Consider the following 23,706-nt stretch of genomic DNA (forward strand, 5'->3'; position numbering starts at 1 on the left):
ATGAGGTTATCTCTGTAAAGGGGTGTAGCTAACAGAGATGGACAGGTACCAGTGGAAAGATAAGGGACCTCTTTGGAATTAGAATTGATGGATCTCCAGGACTTACCTGAAATGCTTGGACCCCAAGGAAACCCTTTCTGAACCCAGCCCTGTCGAGGTAGAGCTGAATGACTGACAGCCTTGGACTTTGCATAGCCAAAGCTTGATAGACAGCATTCCCCAATTCCCTTTTCTTCCCTCTCCTCCCCAATAGGAACACACTGATTTGACTGCTGATAATAAAGGTTGGTTTATTGTAATTATGAACTAGAATGAGTGAGGAAGTCTCTACCATGATGTAAAAGGGTCCATCTTCCCTGGTCAAGTCAGTCAGCTTTGACCAGGAATCCTCTCCTACACTCTCTCCTATATCTTATAAACAAACTAAGCTAACAGATTAAATAGGATGATAAAGGGTCTCTCATGAACTGCAAAGGACAAGACAGAGTCTTTGTGGTTGGCTCAGTGACTTCCTGGGTCTACAGACCCCTTTTAGCCACTAGCAAATGTCAAAACTCTTCTTTGATGATTGAAGTGGAAATCAGGAACAACAACAGGTCTTTTGAGTATGAAGATAGCCAGGGAAACCTCCAGATAGCCACGACTAAATCCAGAGGTCTGGCAAAAGTCCTCCATCTCCCACTAGAGTCTTGAGACAAAGACCTCCTCCAAGGTTTTTTTTTTTGTTTATTGGTTTGTTTGTTTTTTCCCACAAGCCTCTGCTCCTGGTCTCAACTTTTGCTCATGTCAATCATTTACATTTTCAACATTCCAAACTGTCCTTTGCAAACTTTTCCTTACAATATTAAAGAATATTAAAAGCAAAAGTGCTCCCATCTATGGTGTTGCATGGGGAAAACTCTAGAATAGATGTGGGAAATATATGAAAAAACATATATTTTCTGATCATAGGATTCTGTGCTCAAGGGCCTTGGAGATCATGAAGTACGACAGCTTCACTTTAAAGACAGAGAAACTGGCCTTCCAAAGAATCAAAAAAACCAAGGCAGGGTTCAATATTAAGCTCTCAGACTCCATACATTCCTACTGTAGCATGCAGCCGACTTCTAAAGAGATGTGGGACAAACCTGCCTCTTCTAGCTCAGGATTCAGAGGAAGTTTTATCCCCCAACTCCAGATTAGGTTAGTGGCTTTAAGATTGATTTTTCACTCAGGCATTTTTCAAGAGCAAATTTTTATTTATATACTGTAAATATATTCTTGCCTGATATCCTCAGGCAGTGAATTCCCTGGATGTTCACAATTTACTTTAGTGTCTTGAAGAGGTTATATTTTCATTTTTAGTGCCATATCCCTTTTATATGGAATATAAGTAATAAAAAAGACCCAATGGAGAACACTTGCTCTAGGTTAGTTTTCTTTTAACAACAGCCTCCAAACATCTGAGAGCTAGAAGGGACCTAAGTGGGCATCAACTCCAACCCCTATGTTTATATAGTTCTTTCTAATAAAGTCAGTAAACATTGGCTAAGAACAAACTGTGGGCCAGGCATCCCAGCCTTCACTCAAAGATATTCCATGAGGAAATAGTTCATTCTACTTAAGGACACCTACTCAGGCTCATTTTTTTTTTGATCATCAATTCATTAATTCATTCAAACTTCAATAGAATTTTCAATGCTGCTGTGTTCTAGGGGAAGTACTAGAAATTCAAAACTCAGTTCAATTCCACTATCTAGAGAAAGCCATGTGTACACTACTCCCTTCACATGCTAATATCGCCAATATTAACTTTAAACTGATCTGCCCCAAACTCCAACTGCTAGTACCCCCTTCCTACATAGAATTATCTTCTGTCTCCTTTTTTCTGTCTTACATAATACTACAGATGTATATGTTTGCTCCCAAATTAGAAAATAAGATTCTTGAGGCCAGTTTACTTTTGGTTCTGTTTCTCCAGTGATTATACTGATCCCTGGCTTATAAATGCTTATTGATTGATTGACTAAATGATTGATAAGTCAATCAAAATAAAGCAGTCTCTGACTTCATGAAGCTTACATTGTTAGCAGGAAAAATTACACTACATGTGCACATGTCAGTGAAAAATGGTTTTAAAAACAACACAAAACAATGTTCCAGGTAGCCTTAGACATTGCAGAGCAGTACAGGATAAGGCTAAATAGTTTGTTTGTAGCAATTGAATTTATTTCTTTGTAATATCCATATATTACTCCTTTTTCTGCCCTCTGGGATCAAGGAGAACAAGCCTAATCTCTCTTCTTTATGAAAGTCAGAAAAACAAAATAGTTGAATCCAGTTGCCAGCATCTTCCCACTCAGTCAGTTCTTTGGGCTAACCTCCCCCAATCCTTTGAAGCCATCTTCACGAAACAGGAATTTAAAGAAACATCATTTCTATTTAGTGGCAAGAGGAGAATTAATATTTTTTCCCATTTCTACCTGAGAGTGAGCCACTTATTGCCTAGATAGTCACCATTGCAATCACCTTGAAAGAGAACCATATGCAATGATTAACTTTTGAGAAGCCACCCACCATCCAGCAGGTGGACATAAAGAACATTTAGATTTACTTTTAAGGATTTGCTTGAGGGTAAGGGGAAAAAATAAGGCAGCAGCTCTCACTGTGGGAAGACTCAACTATTTTTTTTATCTTTTATCTTCTTTTCCCTTCTGAATCTCTATATCAGAAGCTTTACTGAGTGAATTGAAATACCAGCCTTTCTTATTACTGGTGTTTCTTTTTGTTCATGATAAGATTGAATGATAACTCCTGTGGAGGTAGGAGGATGGAAAGTGAAGAAGATAAACTCATCATATAAATAGGATTGAAGGCCAAGGTATGGGAGATCTAATTCTCTGACTAAATACCTGCTCCTCTATCCTCTCACATGCCCACTTTTTCCTCTGAAATAAATCTCTTCTGTGTATTTTCTTATCATCATATTTCCTTCCCACAGTGAATACTATCAAGCCAACTCTTGAAATAAATGTTCCAAATTTTCTGCCTAAAAAGAGATCAACATCTCATCACTTGTTGAAATGCTGTGGAATTTACTAAGAATCAGTCAGCGTAGGGTGGTTTTAAGCAGATTCCTTTTTTTTTATGCTTTCAGGTACAATCATCGTGGACAACATGCTCATCAAAGGGACAGCTGGGGGACCCAATCCTACCATTGAACTCTCATTAAAGGACAACACGGATTACTGGGTGATGTTGGATCCAGTCAAACAGATGCTTTTCCTAAATAGCACCGGCAGAGTCCTGGACAGAGATGTTAGTTGTTTTCTTTTGTACTCTCTTTTCTCTTAATCCCATTTTCCCTCCCTAGAGATCTAGAACATTTGCAAAAGGCCAGATATTGAATGTGGGAAACAAATTTCAAGACCTTAAAATAAATAAGCAATGAGTAATGAATGAGAGACCAGAGGTACAGTGATGTTCTCTTTTGATCTGTGGAAATAGACTAATGACATTCATAAAAATGGATAGGAGAGCTTTAACCAATTTAGTTAGGTACAAAATCTGTCACTGTCTTTGGAAATATATTATAACTTTTACATTTTTTAATGATATCAAGTCTTTTTCTAGTATTTTAATCATAGATTTCAGGGGAGCCTGGATTCTTGAAAGTCAAAACCAAAGAGTCAACCTCTCAGATGGACCCTACCAATTTATTGATACTTTCAGTTCAGCTTCAAGGAGAGCTTTGTGTCTGTATTCTGAGGTCCAGGCTGGATAAAATCAGAGCTATTCAATTTGAGGTTAACCTAAGGATTAGGTTGATTAGGTGAAAGACATTTTTAAAGGGTTTCTCAAGATCCTCTTAGTCATACAGGTAGGTAAACTTACATTGGTGGAAGCAGGACAAGATCAAAGAAATAGTTCCCAGAAGAACTGGGATGGAATAGGAAAATCCCTGAACTCAGACTCAGGAGATCCAGGCTTATTATCTGAGCTCTAATGGTAATAGTGTTACTTGTCACATAATTCATCTAATAAACTCCCTAGGGCTATCAGATTCCTCATCTTCTTTTAAAAATGAAGAGAATGTATAGTCCGTGTTATTTTTTTGATTGTTTAGATTTTCTGTTTAGTTCCATAAATTTAAAGAAATCTTACCTACTCCACATGTTAATGTTAATTAGCTAAGGAATACTCTAAGCGAATACTAGGATGAGAGATTTAGTTCTAAAAGAGATCTCCAGCTTCATCCAATATAATTCCCTCACTTTATGAATAACAGAATAGAGACCCAGAAAAAGTAATAAACTTGGCCAAGATAATAATCCATTAAATAGGAAACTGAGATGTGAATAGTGATTTCATGACAGTTCTACCACTGCATCAGACTATATCCCATAAAATTGAATACAAAATTAAGAACTCCAGCCTGCAAAGCCCAAATGGGAAAAGAGTTATCGGAAAAATACCTCTTGAAGGTGATGAATACAACACATTTCTATATATTCAAGTTAGTCTGGGGAATATTGAGGAACATGGGATAGAGAGGAAATCTTCAATACTAGTGAGCTTCTCAAACTGATGGAATCCTCATTTCGAAGAGAATAGTGATGGTAGTGCCAATGAACATGGTGGCAGAGGTGGTGGTAGTAGGGGTGCTGCTGCTGGTGTCAGCACTATGATGACAGTGAGGAGTATGATGATAGTTGATATTTACATAGCACTTTTAGCATTTCTATCTAATACCACAACACAGTGGGAGCAGTACTATGAGTATTTTTCTTATCCTTAGTGTCATAATGAAGAAAGCAAGGCTTATACTTTCATTATTAAACATTATTTTGAGTCAGTCATTGTGTTACCCACTGGGGATACAAAACAAAGAATGGAATTATTGTTTCCTTCAAAGACACATGTATACAACTGAGAACAAAACAACCAAACAAAGCACTATATACATGTGGATATTTCCAGAACATATATGAAGTAAATACTTCCAAAGAAATTAAAAGTCTTACCCCACAGTCATTCAGTATAGATCCAGGGTTAGAAGAAGAGGAAAATATAATTCAAAAGATAATTTCTGGTGAAGGGAAAGACAGGATTGGGCTCATTATACAAAAGCAGATGAAGAGATAAATATTTCTTCAAATTTACAGAACCTATGTGATATAAGATTAAAATTAATATCTAATAACTCCAAGTATTATATTTTTAAGATTTATTAATAATCACTTGAAGTAGAGGAAATAGAAAGAACCTGAGTAAAGAGAATTTTTCTCAAGTTGAAGAGAGCAGGAAGGGTTACAGAAACATTATCTCCAAAATATAAGGACACAACTTGAGGACTATAGTGGGATTCTGGGAAATGGAGTCCTGGGGTACAAAATTCTAACTACACAGTGACGCTGGTCAAATTGTTTATCCTTTCAATATCCTTTCAGTCCACTCAGCACTTGAGATTTCTTAGTGAAAACAAATTGGAATTCTCTAGCTCAATATGTTTGAACTATTTGCAAAATGGTTTGGGATTGGTGACCACCTATTGACCTGGTAACAGAAATCTAGAGCTGAAGGTGACCAGTTTGGTTTTAGAGAAAACTACTTGCCCATAGTGAGCTCCTACTATTTTCATATCCAGGTGGCCACACACCTCAACTGAAGAAACCATGATTTAGGAGGAAACTAGACTTGGAAATGTTAAAATTAGAGAAACATAAATCACCATGACATGGGGATAAATTTGGTTATTTAGAATAATACTTTTTGAGCTTCATCCACTATAATGCAAGTAACGGCTGTAGAAAAATGCTGTATTTAGAACCTGAAGAACTAAGTTTGAACAGCTCAGCTCTTCTCCTTATTCCTTGTATGACCCTGGACAAGTTGCTTATGCTAACAATATTTTTGAATATTCATACATACTGCTTGTCTAGGTGGTTTTCTGTGATCATGAAGCAGAAAACAAATGGGACAGTACAATCCCAGTTCTGGCCCTTTGCTTCTTGTTTCCTGGTTGGACCAGGCTTCTTGGCTTATTTAAAATTTTTCCAGATTCAGCAAAGCACTTTGAAGAATATTTATTACATTGAAAAACTTGCATCCTATAAATCTGATTTGGGGGCCAGTCTACTAGGGTGAATTGCAGACAATTGTACAGTTTGGTCAGCCTACCTTTTGCAATGGAGTAAGGAGATGTATTTACACATTAAGATACTATAAATCCTCTTCCTAAAGAACCAGGATCTGGGATCAATGGACCTCATTCTATTAGGATGGCTAAAGAATGCATCCAGGTGAAAGATTTTTGTCAAGTAACCAAAATAAACAAATCATTTGGTCATAGATTCTGAGGTGGAAGGAAGTTTATTGGTCATCTCTTCCAATCTTCCTCATCTTTTCCTGAGTCTTTTCTTGAATGAATAGAATTGCAAATTTATATCCCAAACTGAAAATAAAATCAGTTATTCTCTATGATGCTGTTTGAAAATTGAACTATATCCTACTTTCGTATTACTGTCATTTTTTATCAAATTTACATGTTCAGGCTTTAAAATAATTTATTCATCTGTATAAATTCATGACTATGGATGCTAATTACAAAGCATAAATTTCCATCAATACTGAAGTGAGTTTCTCTTAAAGTCCCCAAATATCCCAAAGCGTAATTCAACTCATTATTTAATCTAAGATCAAGGCAGTCAATGACCATAAATTCATAGAAAAATACATCTCTATATATCTATTCCAGCCCCTTACTTTACAGATGAGGAAACTGAGGAGAATACAGAGAAGTAACTTCCTCAAGTTCACACATGTAGTAAGACTCAGAGCTGGAAGTGGAACCTAGATTCTTTCTACTCCATTACACTGAATCCAATGATAATCCGTGAATCACTGTTAAAATAATTTTTATTTGATTCACAACAATTGTAACCTGTTCTTCTGTCTTTTCTACCAACCCTAAATTCTGGGTTTGTAGTCAAAAATTTTTTCAATCCTTTCTCTTTTTCTGTAACACATTTCCTCAATGACTTTAAGCACTCTTAACTTATACAACTGTCTCATTAAGAATGTTTTTTATTTCTCAAAATGTTGTGGGGAACTGAAGATTAATCCTTGGTCCAGGGAGGGTGCCCTTTCAAGAATGACAGACTCCTTGGGGGCAGCTGGGTGGCTCAGTGGATTGAGAGCCAGGCCTAGAGACAGGAGGTCCTAGGTTCAAAGCTGTCCTTAGATACTTCCTAGCTGGGTGACCCTGGACAAGTCACTTCATCTCCATTGCCTAGCCCTTAGCATTCTTCTGCCTTGGAGCCAATATACAGTATTGACAGAAGGTAAGGGTTTTAAACAAAAAGAATGACAGACTCCAGTGGAAACCCTTTAGAGAGATTTATTTAGCTTGAATGGTTGGGAGGCAGCATGCAGGACCAACTGCCTCCCTTAACAGAGAAAAGTTCAGGATTTTATATCCTAAAGGGATGGAGTCTAAGTGACTTGGAAAGGAATGATGGGAAAGAGGATGAGCAATGAGAATGAACAAGTGGCACAATCAGGGAAGAATAGGTAACAGAATAGGTGCCTTTGGGTCTAAGCATACATCCTTTATGGCATCCTGATCATAGAGGTGGGTCTGGGGCCAAAGCACATGTACACATTCTTTATAAATCCTGATCATATTACCTGTCTTGAGAAACCTCAGGGTGTTTGGGTCATAAGTGGTATTTGAGATGTAGGAATCATAAAGGTGGGTAAGTTATCTGGAGAAACTGAATATGTTTGAGATGTAACATGAGGTATCCCCTCATGTTCAGATCCTTATCTTAAGGCTCATGTAAATATATCCAAAGCTTAGAGGTAGAGGACCCTATGTTTGTTCAGCTTCCAGCCCTACAAGGTGAATTCTTCATGTAATCTATGACCTGTGGTGTCTCTAGGAATTTGGGGTGTACTGGGGGACCCCGATGCCCACCACAAAAATATTTTATACTTCATAAATAATTCTGAGCAAGTTTCCTAAAGAATTTTAAGCTGTTCTCATGACCTTAGATACCCCTAAGTTCCTTTAATCATTCCTCATAAAGTGAAGATCTGTCCATTTATATATTTCTTCCAAAAGCCTCTTTGTAATTTCAATCTTTATCATCTCTTTAGGGAACAAAAGACCCCAAAAATGTATTAGCACTCAGTAAAATAGCTCTTCTTCTTTTAAGTATCTGAGGTACCTTTATTTCTTTAGTTCTCCATTTCATCCCATTATCTCATCTCTACTTCCCTCTTTTCCCCTTCTGATCTCTCTTCTCTTCCTAAGATGGTATCTCCTCTCCATTGTCTTCTCATTTGCAAATAGTTTCATATTATTCATTTACTATAGATATTAAGAAAGGCAAAAAAACCTCCAAAATAGAATAGAAGGAAAGCATAGCAAGGAATATCCCTACTTTTGGGGACTGGATACACTTGGACTAAAATTGATGACAAGAATACATTTTTATCTTCACTTCCAAAGAATTGTGTTTTCGAAGGACAGGAAATCAATGTCCTCCATAGATCATTAGAAATTTCTTTATTTCTCTTCTAATAGTTTGGAAAGAGCTGCTAAGTCGACATTTATCACCTCAATAAATTCTCAATGTGAGAATCCTTTTAAATTTTTGATTCTTGAAAAATAAAAATAAAAAAAGATGTTTCCTCTACATTGCTGGATATTATTCATATGAAATAATGTAAAACAGTTTATTCATCTGGCCATATATGAAAGATAGTTGTGCAATTAGTTACTTCAAAATTATGCGTGTATGTTTTTCTGTGTTGACTGAATAAAACAATTAAAGAGAATTAGAGAAAATTAAAATACAATGCCTTTTTTTGCCTTTAGCTATGACAGACAAATTGCAGTTTCCTCAGCATTCCTAAGCATTTCAGTGTCCCTAACCTCTCACTAATCTACTTAGTAGAACTACAATTGGCATATTTACAGTCATCCCATACAGCAGAGTGGAATCTATTCTAACATCAGACTACAATGTGTCTGTTATATATTAGCCATGGGGAATTCTTGCCTTCAGCTCTGAACCATTAGGTTAAGAATTTATTGCCTTCTGTGTACTATCTAGGCTAACAGAGATGGGAGGAGGGAACTGGACTATGGAGCGACTACCCTGTCAAGGGTCCCGGATATTCCTAATGTATGGGGTGCACTATTTGGTGACTCATTATACCAAAAATGTCAATCTTCTCTTTGCAAGAGCTATGACATTTCTGTCCTAATAATATCAGTGCAAGTGGGATAAGAATGATAATGGAATGGTTTTAGATATTTTTCATGCAATATTTACAAGCTATTTATTATTAGAGCACAAAAATAGAGCTAGAAGGGCCCTCAGAGGCCATCTTCTCCAAAATTTAGGCAAACTATTAGGGCCACAAAGACCTAAATCTTAAAAAGGTCTGGCAGTCATTTAGAACAACCCCTTAGTTTACAATGATGATAACTGAGGCATAAGAAAGATAATCATTCATATGGTTGCTCCTGAAGAGCAGGTGCCTAAGATTACCACACCATATGTATGTTGTCTCAGATTTGTGTTGAAATATGTAACAATCACGCTGTGAAACCATTAAACTACACAAACTCATGGACTAAGAGACCTAAGAAATCACAAAGCCAAACCTTCTATTCAAAGCACGAATCCTCTGTCTAAAAATGATAGTATCCTGTCTCTACTTTGAACACTTCCAAGGACACAGAAGTCAGCCCTAGTATTTCTGTAGCACTCGATAGTTATAAAAGCACATTATAGGATATTTCCAATGAACATGATGTTTCATTGTCCCCATGTCTTAAATAATGCTGTCAATAGCTTATAATTGCATATTACTCTAAGATTTTCAAAGTGCTTTACACATATTGTCATATTTTATCCATAAAGGAACTATAGGAGATGGGTGCTATTATTATCTCCATTTTACAGATCTCTCATTCCATAACTGAGGTAAGGGGAAATTAGGGGAATTTCTTAAGATTACAGAGTTAGCAACTATCTAAAGCTGGTTTTGTGTCCAGCTTTCTCTGATTCCAAGTCCATTGCTCTATCCAATGGTGCTTAAAATAAGGAAGCAATCTCAGAGATGAATGACTTTCCCAGGGTCTTTAGTATCAGAAGAAAGATTTGAACCCAGGTTTTCCTAACTCCAAGTCCATCATTCTACATTATACTATGGACTCTCTCTAATATAGTATATTCAATTTCTGGATGGTTCTAATTAATATAATCCTGCTCTTGCTGGTCATATTGGGCCACACAGGTATCAACCTGTTTCCCTCTTTGCCAACCATTGGACCAAGTTTTATCCTCTTAAAGTACACACATTAGATCTAATCTCTCTTATACAAAATAGTGTTTCAAATGATTGAAAAATACTAACATTCTGATTAGAGGAAGCTTGACAAAATGTATTGGGAAAGAGACTCAGCTTCAGAAGCCCTGGGTTCTATGTAGTCTCTGACACATCTGAGATGAGTGGTAGTAATCATGGCATAAATTTCCAGAGCCAGAGACAATTCCTCAAATTATAAGGTTTAGAGCAGGCGCTGACCTGCTTTAATAGAGAATGTTCTTGCCATAACTTGACTATATAAGTGAAATCATAGCTCTGATTCAAGCATAATAATAACCATCCCCAAAAAAAGAATCTAAACTAAATCTTAGTAGTTAGCTAAGTGGAATGGAGGATCATTGAACTTAGAATGAGGAAGAATAGAGTTTGAGTCCTGCTTCAAGTATTTACTAACTATGTGACTTTAAACAAGTCACTTAATCCCTTTCTGCCTCAGTTCACTTATCTGTGAAATAGGTATATAGCACCTACCTTCCAGGGTTGATGCATGGATCAAATGAGATTGTTTTTATATGCACGTATATTCACACATGTATGAGTATATGTATATCCATGTATGTATATCTTTACACGAATATATGTATAAGTGTACATATATATACATGAGTATATGAGTATATGGCTGTATGAGCATATATTATGAGTGTGTATCCTTTACAAAACCTGCACAAATGATAAATATAACTACAAACCCTAAAAGCAAATATGCTTCTATAGTGGAAACACTCTACATTTCCTCAGTGCCTTTTCTATGATCATATTTCCATATCCTTCATTACCTTGGTTGCTCTCCTCCAAAAATACTTCAGTTTTTCTATGTCCCAGATAAAATGATCACCCTTTCCCAAGATTCTTTTTCATTCTGTACCCTGAACTGGTCTGTCCTTGTTAGTCAGAATCAAATTAAAAATAATAATTCCATTTTTTCTTCTTCTGCCTCAGAGAAGTCAATATATTGAGCAAGTAATATAAAAAACATCACATTCTCAGCCTTTTTAGGGAATGAGGTTTCCAACAGATAGGTGGATGCTCAATGTAGGATACTGGGCATGGAGTCATGAAGATTAGAGTTTGAGTTCTAATTCAGAGAATTATTAAATGCATGATCTTAGTAAAATCATTTATTCGCTTTGTGCCTATTTTCTCATCTGTAAAATGAGGTCAAAGACCAATAAGCTTTCTTCTAGATCAGATTGTATCATTTTATGACAAAGTTGACTTTCTTTTATCTCTTGATTCCTGCTTCTCTTTTTCTTCTTTTATTTTTTAACCCCTATACTTGGTTTAGTAACAATTCTAAGACAGAAGGTCAAGAGTTAGGCAAACAGGATAAAGTGATTTGCCCATATTCATACAGCTAGGAAGTGTCTGAAGTCAGATTTGAACTCACATCCTCCCAACTCCAGGCCTGAAGTTTATCCAGCTACCTAACTATCATGAATCCTATATGTCTTGCAATTTTTTATGAGAAGAGCAACATCTATGGGTTCTTTTTAACTAAAATGTTAGGAGCATGCTCCCACTGAGATAGCAATTTGGCTCTCTTTTTGTTTTTATCCTTCTGACTTCAGAATCCAGTTGTGCTTCCCTGAACACATTCATGGCTTTCTACATATGTCTGTGCTATAATGGTGTATATGACTGTCCCCTCTTCCTATTTGGTTTATTTCTTTTGAACAAGTTAAGATTTAGAATTGGAAGCCATTTTAGACATCACTTAGCTGAACTCCTTTTATAGATAAAGAAACAGAAGCAGAAAAAGATTGTCCAAGGTCATACAGAAAGGAGTAGAGCTGGGATTTGAACTCAGATCTTCTGACTCTATGTTCTTTTCATTATGCCATATCATTGCCATAATTATTTTATTTTTACTGTCATGATTGTTTTTGTTCTATAACAGCTAGCATTTCTATAGCACTTAAAGGTTTGCAAATTTCTTTACACTTGTTAATTTACTTGGTCCTCAAAACAACCCTGTGAAATATATGCTACTATTATCCCCATTTTGCAGATTAAAAGTTGAGGTTGGGAGAAACAAAATGACTTCCCAAAGGCCACACAACTACTAATCTGGTCAGCATCCAAACTCAGTTCTTTCTGATTCCAAGTCCCATTAAAGTTCTAGCTACTGATCTGTTTTTCAGTAGATCAGTCATGTCTGACACTTTGTAAGCATGTGGACCATTGAATGATGATATTATCTATGGGGTTTTCTTGGAAAAGATGCTAAATTGTTTTATGATTTCTGTCTTCTATCCACTGAGTTTCCTAGTTCCCTACATATTCTCTCTCTCTCTCTCTCTCTCTCTCTCTCTCTCTCTCNAGAAGACATTTGTATAGTAAGTTGTGCATTGAAGAAAATAGAATAATGGGTACTCATTTTAAATTTCTTTCCAGTTTATAAAAACATAGGTCTCGTAGCAAGCATGTGAGGAAAACAGTAGGCATATTATTCTCTTTCCTGTACAAATGAAGAAAATAAGGTACAAAGATCTCTTTACCAACTCATAGGCACTTGATAAGTGATTTAAACTCATGTTCCTGAACCCCAGAATAAGACTCTTTCTATAGCTGACAGAGAACAGAATCACAGAATTGGAAGGGATTTAGTAACATGTTTTTTTCCCAAGAATCCTCCTTACAATAACCAGAATAACCCAAGTTATCATCTAATATATTCTATATATAAATATATATTCACATATATTTATATATATAATATTCTTTAAAAGTCTCTCTGTTTAAAAGGAGTTCATTGTTCCCAAAAGAAATTCATTCTGCTTGTGCTTAATTTATTTATTTTTTTATTTTTTTAAAGCCTCACCTTCCATCTTGGAGTCAATACTGTGTATTGGCTCCAAGGCAGAAGAGTGGTAAGGGTAAGCAATGGGGGTCAAGTGACTTGCCTAGGGTCACACAGCTGGGAAGTGTCTCAGGTCAAATTTGAACCTAGGACCTCTCGTCTCTTGGCCTCGTTCTCAATCCACTGAACTACCCATCTGCCTCCCTGTGCTTAATTTATAATCTCCTTCTGATTAAAGAACAGACTCAATTCTCTGCATTTTTTGGTTGAGTCAAACCATTGTACTTACTAGAGGGTATGAGAAAGGAGATAGTCAAACACATAAAAATTCTTATTTTCAAAAATTATTGCTCTATCAAGCTGTATAAGGCTAAGAAATGTTATATTCATTGGAGAAACAAAAATGAAGCAACAGTAGTACACACTAGGCATAATACATGAAGCATGTGAATTGGGAGTGTACTGGAAGCATACAAGGTAAAGAATGGTGATATACATTCTAGAACTGCAATAACTAAAACAATATTCTTTAGAATATTTTAGGCTAGACAAAACATTGGCTACTGATTTCAGATTTCAGGAAGTTTACTTAAGCAAGCTAGACAGACATTACCATTTTGTTGTCCCTAGGCAGTGTGGTTATCCTTGGGAATATACATTCCTATAATTCTTCAAAAAGCTGCCTCAAATTATCCCATAGTCCTTTGCAGTAATGTTAAATACTCTGCAGGGGAAAAAACACAAGAAGCCTTGTATTCTGATTGCTTACCTTCGGGCCAAAATTTGCTTTCTTCAAGTTCACAAAGAAAACTCCAACTTGTATCCTTTGGACCCATGAGGAAGAAGGCATTCTTCTTTATGGCATCCTTTCAATTATGTAAAGACAGTTCTCACATTTGTCCTAAAGTTTACCTGCTCCAGGCTAAAGATTCCAGTTCTTCCAGTCAAATCGCATACAACATTATTTTCATGCTCCAGTGAACATGGTTATCCTTCTCTATATGAATTCAGGAGTCAATGTCCTCATTAAAATGAAATAAGCAGAATGCAACACTTTACAGTAAATGAGGAAGAAAAGGGGTGAATCTGTCCAGGACAGAATACATCAGGTTGATCCCTCTCTTTCTGAATACTGTGATTCACATAGGGAAGTTAAAAAAAATGCTTGTTAATTTGTTTATTGGATGGCCAGAATACCTTATCCACATGTACTGACTTTCAAATACCTCCGAAAGTCAGCGAAGTGTCAGAGTAAATAGAATGCTATACCTGGAGTCTGGAAGATCTGAGTTTAAATCTGCCCTTCCATGCTTACTTCTCTGTATGACTGTGGACAAGTCATTTGACCTGCTTATCTCAGTTTCCTCATTTGTAAAACATGCACAATAATAGTACCTACTTTCCAGGGTTGCTGTGAGGATCAAATGAGATACTTAGCAGGGAACATATTATGGTAAATGTTAGTGATGGAATGTTGGCGTATTCACACACATGCACTCATTTAAAACTGGAGTAAATGGTAAAAAATTGAATTGAGGGGATCAAAAAGGCTTTACTTCTTAATATTAAACTGAAACTCAAAGATTAAGGAACACATTGAAGATTTAAATGCATATTATATTTGGTAAATTTTCAGAAAGTTAAATTATTTTTTTTCTGAGTCTCACATATGTCCTCTTTCATCCTATTTAAAATACATGTTGCTATAGATTTCTATCAGTAATGTGAGTTTAAAATGATATTCACATAAAGATTACTTTGGGTATCATTACAGCTGATTCATTTCAACAAGTGATGCTTCTTCCTTGGCACAGGGCTCGAAAAATAGAGTAAGAGTTAGTCAAAATAATAGCTTGGGTTTTTCCCTTATGAACAGAACTCTCATATTCCCAGGAATGAATTTCATCTTTTTATTCATTCCCCTAAACACCTTAACAGAGGATGTGAAAGTATGTGTGTGATTTGTGTATGGGTGTTGTGTCGAGAGAGACAGAGAGAAAGAGAGAGCGAGACAGAGACAGAGACAGAGATACAGAGACACAGAGAGAGAAACAGAGAGAGACAGACAGAGAGACAGAGACAGAGAAAGAAACAGAGAGAGAGACAGAGACAGAGAGAAAGAGACAGAGAGACAGACAGAGAGTGAATATGCTATGCTTTTAGAGAATAACTTTGCAGTGAAAGACATTAGTGACTGGACAGATATGGGGGGAGGATAAGTGAAGATGTCATAAAGATGGTGAGAATTTAGTTGAATCTTGAAGTACTCCAAAGATTCTAAGAAGGTGACTTAAGGAGGAAGGGCATCCTAGACATTAACTATCAGTGCAAAGACATGGAAAGATGATGCCATACTTAATATGTGTGAGGTAAAATGAAAAGGTCATAATTTGTAATATATCTATAAAAATGAGAAGAGTCCTGGATGTAAAGAACTTTAGATGTTAAACAACATGATTTATTTTGATCCTATGAATAGTTTATAGGGAATCACTGGTGTTTATTTAATGAAGGAAGAGGAGGATTACATGGTGGAAGCTATCCTTTAGGAAAATTGTTATGGTAACTGTGGAAGAATGAGTCAAATGGGCAGAGACTCAAAGCAGGATGACTAATTAGAAAGCTACTGCCAAAGTCTAGGCAAGAAATGGATTCCATAATGGTAGCAGATGTTTCAATGGGGAGATGAAGATTATGTGAGAAAGGGCACAGAATCCATACATCATTGTATATGAGGAACAAGTGAGAATGGTGAGTTGGAGATAACACTGATGTGCCAACTTCATTGCCTGGAAGGGTAGTGAGGCCCTTAAGAGAATAGTGAGAAAAGGTGGGAAAATATACTTTTCTTCTCCAATTAAAACAGATGCAACTATGGACATAACTATGAATAATCTCTCTCTTCTCAGCAGGTATTTTTGTTAAAATGCCATTATAAATTATGTTTTCTTAGTCACCTTATCTATGGCCTTATAAACAATTGCGTTTGTAGTATTATTATCTATAATTCTATATGAAGCTTTCACCTGCTTTTCTCTTAGTATACGGAAGAGTATTCATTTTTTTCTTTTCAATTGTTACCCACTGAATATGTTAACCATTTCAATGATCAGACCATGTTTGAGACATAGCTATTCAAAAAGAAAGGCACTTTCAGCCTACCCTTATGTGACTTCTGTCCCAATTTTCATCCATAATTGATTATCATGAGTAAATTTCTCAATTTCTTGAGTATTCTCATCTAATATCTTGATAATGTAATTTATTCTTTGGTGAAGGTGATTGCTCAGTCAATTGTCAGTCTGATTCCAAAAGGCCCAAAGTTTATTTTAGATAAGACTACTCAAGGTCATCCCAAACTTTCCATTTTCTTGATAGAACTGCTCCAAATGATTCTCTATGCCCTTATTGGCAATATGTATATATACATACATACATATATATGTTTCTAAGGCAGTAATGGGCAACCTTTTGAGCTTGGTGTGTCAAAATTTGCCAAAAAAATTGAACATAACTCAGGTGGTGTGTCACTTCAAGAAAAAACCATAATTTCATGATATTTATAATTTAAGTAACAAAAATATATAATTATAATATATAATTTTTAATAAACCAAAATAGGTAAATTAATATAGGTAGAATTGTCATCTACAGAGTGTCTACACTGTGTTATTTGTAATCCTGGGGGTCCCATTTAAAAGTATTTAACAAACTTCCTGTGGACATGTGGGGGACTTTGACACTACATTTTCCATGATCCAATGAGTTTCTAGTTTTATACGTGGTGACGTCCCCAACACATAGTGCAGCTTAAATTCGGAGGTCGGCCTTGAGACGTGTCTTTGGCTACTGAGGGAAGATGGGAGGAGATATGAACGGGCGGCATTTTTGGAAGTAGTCAGGCGTGGTCATATATATTTTTTTCAACATGGCTTTAATTAAAATATTATTTTTCCTCATAATATCAGTCTTTATCATTTTTAATCCTTACAATACTACACTAGAGCAAATGTTTCATCTGTGGCATGAGGCCCCATACTTCTCTGTATGCAGCTGCATGTAACCACGTGTCATCAAAAATGGCCATGTGTATCAGTATTGACATATATGGCATAGGTTTGCCATCACTGACCTAAGGAAAAAGAGAGAGAGAGGGAGAGAGAGAGAGAGAGAGTTGTGTTAGTAAACAGAATTCTCTTGCAGAGAATTTCTTAAACTAATGAAGGCAAAAGTAATATTTTTCTCATAAACTTAGTGAATAAAAAAGGAAAGCATGATTAATATTTCAAAGAAAAGCTTGGCCCATAAAAAAGAAGAAGTAAAACATAATCAGCATTTAAAATCTTAGAATGAAAAATCATGCTAGTTTACTTAACTTCCACAAAGATCAGACAATAATATACAAAGGCAGTTTCAGTTTTCCTGGGGCAAGGATCATATTTTCCCAATAATATTTGAAGTTAAAGTCATCATATCTGGAAAACTTTGCTGAAGTTGTGAGACTAGTCAGGACATGATATAGACTCTATTAGTTCTATTCTAGAATATTTGATAGTTCCTTCAGGCATGTAAGTAATCAATTCAAATTTAAGGTGAATTTCGCTTGTGTAAAATGCAGCAGACCATTTAAAAAGTATATATTCTAGTGCAATGAGTTTATTAAGATTTGATAATATATGTGACCCTCATCTGTGTCTTCAAGGGAAAGAGTTCAATATTTGAATGTGTGTACGGGCCAGTATAGTTGGGGTTAATTTGCTCAGGGGGACTGACTTATTTAACAGGATTAAATTGGGGGTGGAATTTGTTATAAAATCCTGTAAGAATCTGACCTTTGGAATGAGGCAGGATAGAAAAATGTATAGCTTGGAAGGCTATACAAGTAATAACAGTTGCTTCAGATAAATGAGACAGGGCTCAGACAGAATTGGGAAGGGAATGAGAATGTTTGTATCAGTTTCTTTCTCCCTGGGGTTACTCAGTATTGAATTGCTTGGATAGGGAATAATAATGATCTAAATTAAAATGTTGGCTTATTGTTTGATTGGGTAGATGTGAGGCTATTCAGCATCATTTATTAATCATATACACACATACTTATTTGTTAGATATGGATTTTATTTTCAAAATTTTGAGTTTTATATTTAGAAGATCTCTCTGTAGGAAGTATAGAAATGTTATCCCAGGGTACCTTGTCTGTGGTTTAGGATGGGTAAGAGATGGCTTGGGAAATGTGGCCATGCTTTATAAGCTTTTTCAAAATATATGATTGGAATTTAGGTATTGGATTTTTCTATTATGATTTCTATTAAATATGTTATTGATTTAATTCATATTTCCTCTTCTTGTATCCCATTCCCAAGTCACAGTATACAGGGAAAGTGAACCTGGAGTCTCAGAGACTGCCTGCTGAGTTCAAAATTTGACAGGTCATGTCTACTTGGTAATACATTAAGAATGTGAACAATTGGAGGGAGGGGGAAATTAGGTGGCTTAGTGGTCGGAAAGCCAGGCTCAGAGACAGGAGAAACAGGGTTCAAATATGACCTCAGACCCTTTTTAGCTATTATCCAGCACTTGCTGCTCTACTGACTTGGAACAAATCCATAGTTTAGATTCTAAAATGGAAAGTAAGGATTTTTTTTAAATGGTTATAGTGACAATTTCCGGTATACCTTTTGAGAATAGCTCCATCACTAACCTGGCCTCAGAAGAATGATTTTCCTCCCTTAAAGCAACTCTCAAAGATGATCCACTAAAGTTGTAAAGGACTTTTGACCTCTATCAATGACTGTTCCCAATCAAGTTCAATAAACTTAGAATTACTAAAGTAAGGAGCATTCCTTCTTTCAACGAGAACTGGGGTTTGTGATTATATTGATGTATCTCTGTGTGAGAGAAAGGGCAGGAAGAGCGAGAAAGAAAGAGAGACAGAGATGGAAAGACAAATAGAGGGAGAGGGAGAGAAAGGTAGAGGGAGAGACAGACAGAGACAGATAGATGAGTAATTCACTTTTCCAGTAACAATCCTTGGGGTCACACAAAGAATATATTTAAGAGATAAGATTTGAACTTATTTATGTCTCTACTTAGGCTCACAATCCATTGTGTAACAGCACTGCTTTTATTTTAAATTCATAGAGCAGCTAAGCACATTAGTGGATAAGGAACTAAAACTAGAGTTAGGAAGATGTGAATTCAAATCCAGCTTAAAATCCTAGATTTGACCAGTAGTAATTCACTTAACATCTTTGGGACTCCGTTTCCCTATTTGCAGAAATAAAGATAACAATAATACCAACCCCAACCCCGCCAGTTGTGAGATAAAATATTGTGAAGAGGGGCAGCTGGGTAGCTCAGTGGAGTGAGAGTCAGGCCTAGAGACAGGAGGTCTTAGGTTCAAACCCGGCCTCAGCCACTTCCCAGCTGTGTGACCCTGGGCAAGTCACTTGACCCCCATTGCCCACCCTTACCAATCTTCCACCTATGAGACAATACACTGAAGTACAAGGGTTTAAAAAAAATATTGTGAAGATAAAATAAGATAATATTTATAAAGTTTTTTATAAATCCTAAACTGGTTTATGAATACCGGCTAAAATAAATTTAGGATGGCTTTGCATACAAGGTTTACAAATAGGTTTTCTTCCAAAAATCTGGGATAGAAGAAATATTTTAAGTACGTATTGGAGATGAGGAAACTGATGCTCTGAAATTTAAATACTGTGTCTATGATCTCACAGTGAGTATTGTTACCTACCCTAGCATATATGTTTTAAAAAATAAAACTCAAACTATGGGCCAGCATTTTTGTTTGTTTCAAGGTAAAAGCCAGACTTAACAGAGAACATAACTTGTTCTATCATGGGGAGAAGGGGCAAGACCTTGGACTTGTGGATTCCAGAAAATAGATGAATGGCTCTTCTTTTAGCCAAACTAACTGGCATTTTTTTGCATTCACATGCTGACTGGGAAGTGAAGGCAATACCAATTAAACTAACAAGGCATCAACTAGGTATAAGAAACTGTGAATGAAGAAGATAGCTAACATAATGAAAATAAAACTGTTTTTACTGTAAAGACTATAAGACAGTTACTGCTTATAATAGCATGATTGCTTCTGATTGGCTAGATTTAGATTAAAGAATAAACCTTCTTTTAATTAAGGGTAAAGAAAAATAAATTGGATTCATTTTTTAAAACCCTTACCTTCTGTCGTGGAATCAATACTCTTCATTGATTCCACGGCAGAAGAGTGGTTAGGGCTAGGCAATAGGGGTCAAGTGACTTGCCCAGGGTCACACTGCTAGGAAGTGTCTGAGGCCACATTTGAACCAAGGACTTCCGGTTTCTAGGTCAGGTTCTCAATCCACTGAGCCACCCAGCTGCCCCCAATAAATTGGCTTTAATCAAAAGATTATTAAATTTTATTTTTAAAGCAAATTTCCCGAAGATATGTTGAGAGTTAACATTTGAATACAATGTTAAATATAGTCTTTCTTTATCTATCCCAAAGAGGTCCTTTGATTACAAAAAAAAATGTATATGCCAAAACATTTATAGCAGCCCTTTATTATGGAAATGATGGACTGGAAACAAACTAGATGGCCAATGATTTAGGAATGGCTTAATGTATATAATAGAATATTACTGCAATGTAAGAAATGAATAGAGAGAAGCATGGAATGACTCACATGAATTGATGCAAAGTGAAATAAGAACTAGGTAAAATATACATAGTACCTGTTGCAAGATAAATGGAAAGAGCAAAAAATAAACATGATTTTTAAAAAGTTACTAAGAACAGGCTTGGGATTAAAGGAAAGATATGAGAAAATATATGACCTGAGGTCAGCTAAGAGGAGCAATGGATTGAGAGCTAGCCCTAGAAATGGAAAATCCTGGGTTCCTATCTGACCTCAGACACATCCTATTTGTGTGAATCTGGGCAAGTCACTTCCCCCCAATATTGTATAGCCCTTTCTACTCTTCTGCCTTGGAACCAATTCTTAGTATTGATTCCAAGATAGAAGGTAAAGGTTTAAAAAATATTACTGAATGCTTTTTGAAGAAGAAGGGATGTCCATGAAGGAGAAACAGGGACAATCAGATTTCTTTGTCATATTAATTATTTTTTGCTGATTTTTAACTTTTTTTCTTTTTAATAAGTAACTAATTTGTGTCATTGTAGTAGAGGGATGAAAAGGGACATAAGAAGAAATTTAGGTGATAGCACAACCTATGACAGCAATAACATTTATTTTTAAAAGTATAGTTTTTCACTTTTTTATAAATTGGAAGTATAGAGAGACTATTTTATATTTTCTGCCTATCTCATTTAGATCACCTTGATGTTCCCAGACTAATTCAACTCTTTCCCAAGTTAATTTTTTTCCTATAACCTACATATATTTTTCTCTTGGGGATCTCATTAGATAAACTTAATTGAATTATCATTTCTATATAGAGAGGTCATTCCCAAATCTATATATCCAAGAAAAAAAATCTTCTTCTTTATCTTCAAATTCCTGCTGGATGGTTTCACCTGCATGGACTGTGGCTATGTGATACTCAATCTGTCCAAAAACAAAACCCATCATATTTCCTCCCCAGCCAAATCTTGTCGCCAAACTTCCCCATTTCTATTAGTAGAACCACCATCCTTTTAGTCATAAAAGTTTATAACACTATCTCAACTTTGTCATACCTAGACAACGTTCAAGGCTCCTTAAATTTGTCTCCACAGACATATATATAGTGGGTGCTTCAATAAATATTTTTTGAGTTAAATTCAAATAATGTCACCCAAATTTGATATTTTAACCCTAATGGCAGCAAACTGAGATAGGAAGTACAAAGGATAGGAAAGAATTATCTGCAGGCTCCTAAACAACAAAGAGACAGAGAATATACTGTGCTGTACCCTATACTAATTACATTTTTTGTTTGTTCCATTGTCTTTGTTTTTATGTTAAAGGCAGCAGCCAAAGCTAAAAGAACAAAAAATAATAAACAGGGGACATTTTTAGCTGGCTTCAACCAAATCGACAAAACTAGAACATTTTATTTTTGAACACTTATTGCCATGGCCATAGAATTTGTAATGGAATATGTTTATTAAAACTAGAATGTCCACAATGGCAGGAATTTGAGGTGCATATAAATTCCTTCTGATAATACTTAGGAGAAAATATATTGGCAAACCACAAACCCAGGTTTATCTCCCAGAGGGGGTTTATACTGACATAAGAGTAATGTTCTCAAGGAAAGGCTATTTCACTGAATCCTTAAACTCATTAATGTAGGATGACTTAATAGATAGTATTTGGCAAAGCAGGATTTAAGCAAACTAAAATCGCATTTAATTTTCCATATTTTTTGTAATTCTTTGAGGAAAGAAAATGGTACAAGAAGCAAATTTTATCCTCTTATGAGATCCTCCATTGCAAATGAATGGTATTAATATTATATCAAAAACTGTGAAATGGATCTGAGTAAAACTAATCATACCTAGTGCTTTAATGCTTACAAAGCTATATGACTATTCACTTCTTTTATCTCCCAAACAACCTTGAGAGGAAGATGCCTTTATCTACCCCATTTTACAGAGGAAGAAACTGAGACTTCAAGATTTATCAATTATCTATTGATTTATCCATCTATAGTGTGTGTGTGTTTATGTGTATGTGTGTGTGTATCAAAGACAATAAGCTTGGCCTTTCTCATAGTTCCCTAGGTACTGAGCATTAGAAGTGGGATTTGAACCCATGTCTTCAAGCATTCCACCATATACAGCTAGTCAGATTTCTGAATTATAAAACTAAAAAGATGAAACTGAATAGGACCAATTTCATAGTCCTTCAAATGGATTCAAAAACTAATTTATACAGAGAAGGATAAGGGCTATGTGACTAGAATTCACTTGACATAACAAAGAAATCAGAATGTTGGTTGTCCATAATGTCACTATAATACAACACTTTAATAAATTGGGCTAGAAAACTTAATTTGATCATGGAAAGAATATAATGACATAAATGAAATTACAAAGTTACATTCAAATTTGCATTTTTTCAAGCATCAACTTATTTTTGAGTCTCATAACACCATTGAAAGTAGGTTATAAAGATGATAACATTAATAATAAAATATTATATACTATTTACATTTTTCAAAAAGCTTTATAAATAGATCTTTCTATCCTTGCCATGACTCAGAGAGGCAGATGTTATTATTACTACCCCCATTTTGCATGTTAAGAAACTGAGGCAAAAAGGTGTTAACTAACTTGCAAAGGGTCATACACCGAGTAAGTGTATGAGGTCAGATTTGAAATCTGATCTTCCTGATTCCATGTATAGAAGTCTACCAATATATCATTTAGCTACATTCATTGTAAGTATTACAGGAATTATCACCACCACATTTTATATATAAGTAAAATAGAAATCAAAGAGGTGTCCAGATCACCCAGGCTCCCTGCATCTGAAGTTGGATTTGAAGCTGCCATCTTTCAC

General features: G+C 35.6%; 1 protein-coding gene across 1 annotated transcript in view; it reads left to right on the forward strand.

Annotated features, from left to right (window-relative positions):
• The first annotated feature begins 462 nt into the window (after nucleotides 1-462).
• PCDH15 (protocadherin related 15) overlaps nucleotides 463-23,706 on the forward strand; it is a 660,961-nt gene continuing 637,717 nt past the window's right edge. Inside the window, exons 1-2 of the mRNA XM_044660331.1 lie at nucleotides 463-655; nucleotides 3,137-3,297. Of these exons, the coding sequence (XP_044516266.1) occupies nucleotides 463-655; nucleotides 3,137-3,297 (354 nt within the window). The remainder of the gene's footprint in view (nucleotides 656-3,136; nucleotides 3,298-23,706) is intronic.

Source organism: Gracilinanus agilis, chromosome 2 (assembly GCF_016433145.1).
Source record: "Gracilinanus agilis isolate LMUSP501 chromosome 2, AgileGrace, whole genome shotgun sequence".
NCBI classification, from domain to species: Eukaryota; Metazoa; Chordata; class Mammalia; order Didelphimorphia; family Didelphidae; genus Gracilinanus; species Gracilinanus agilis.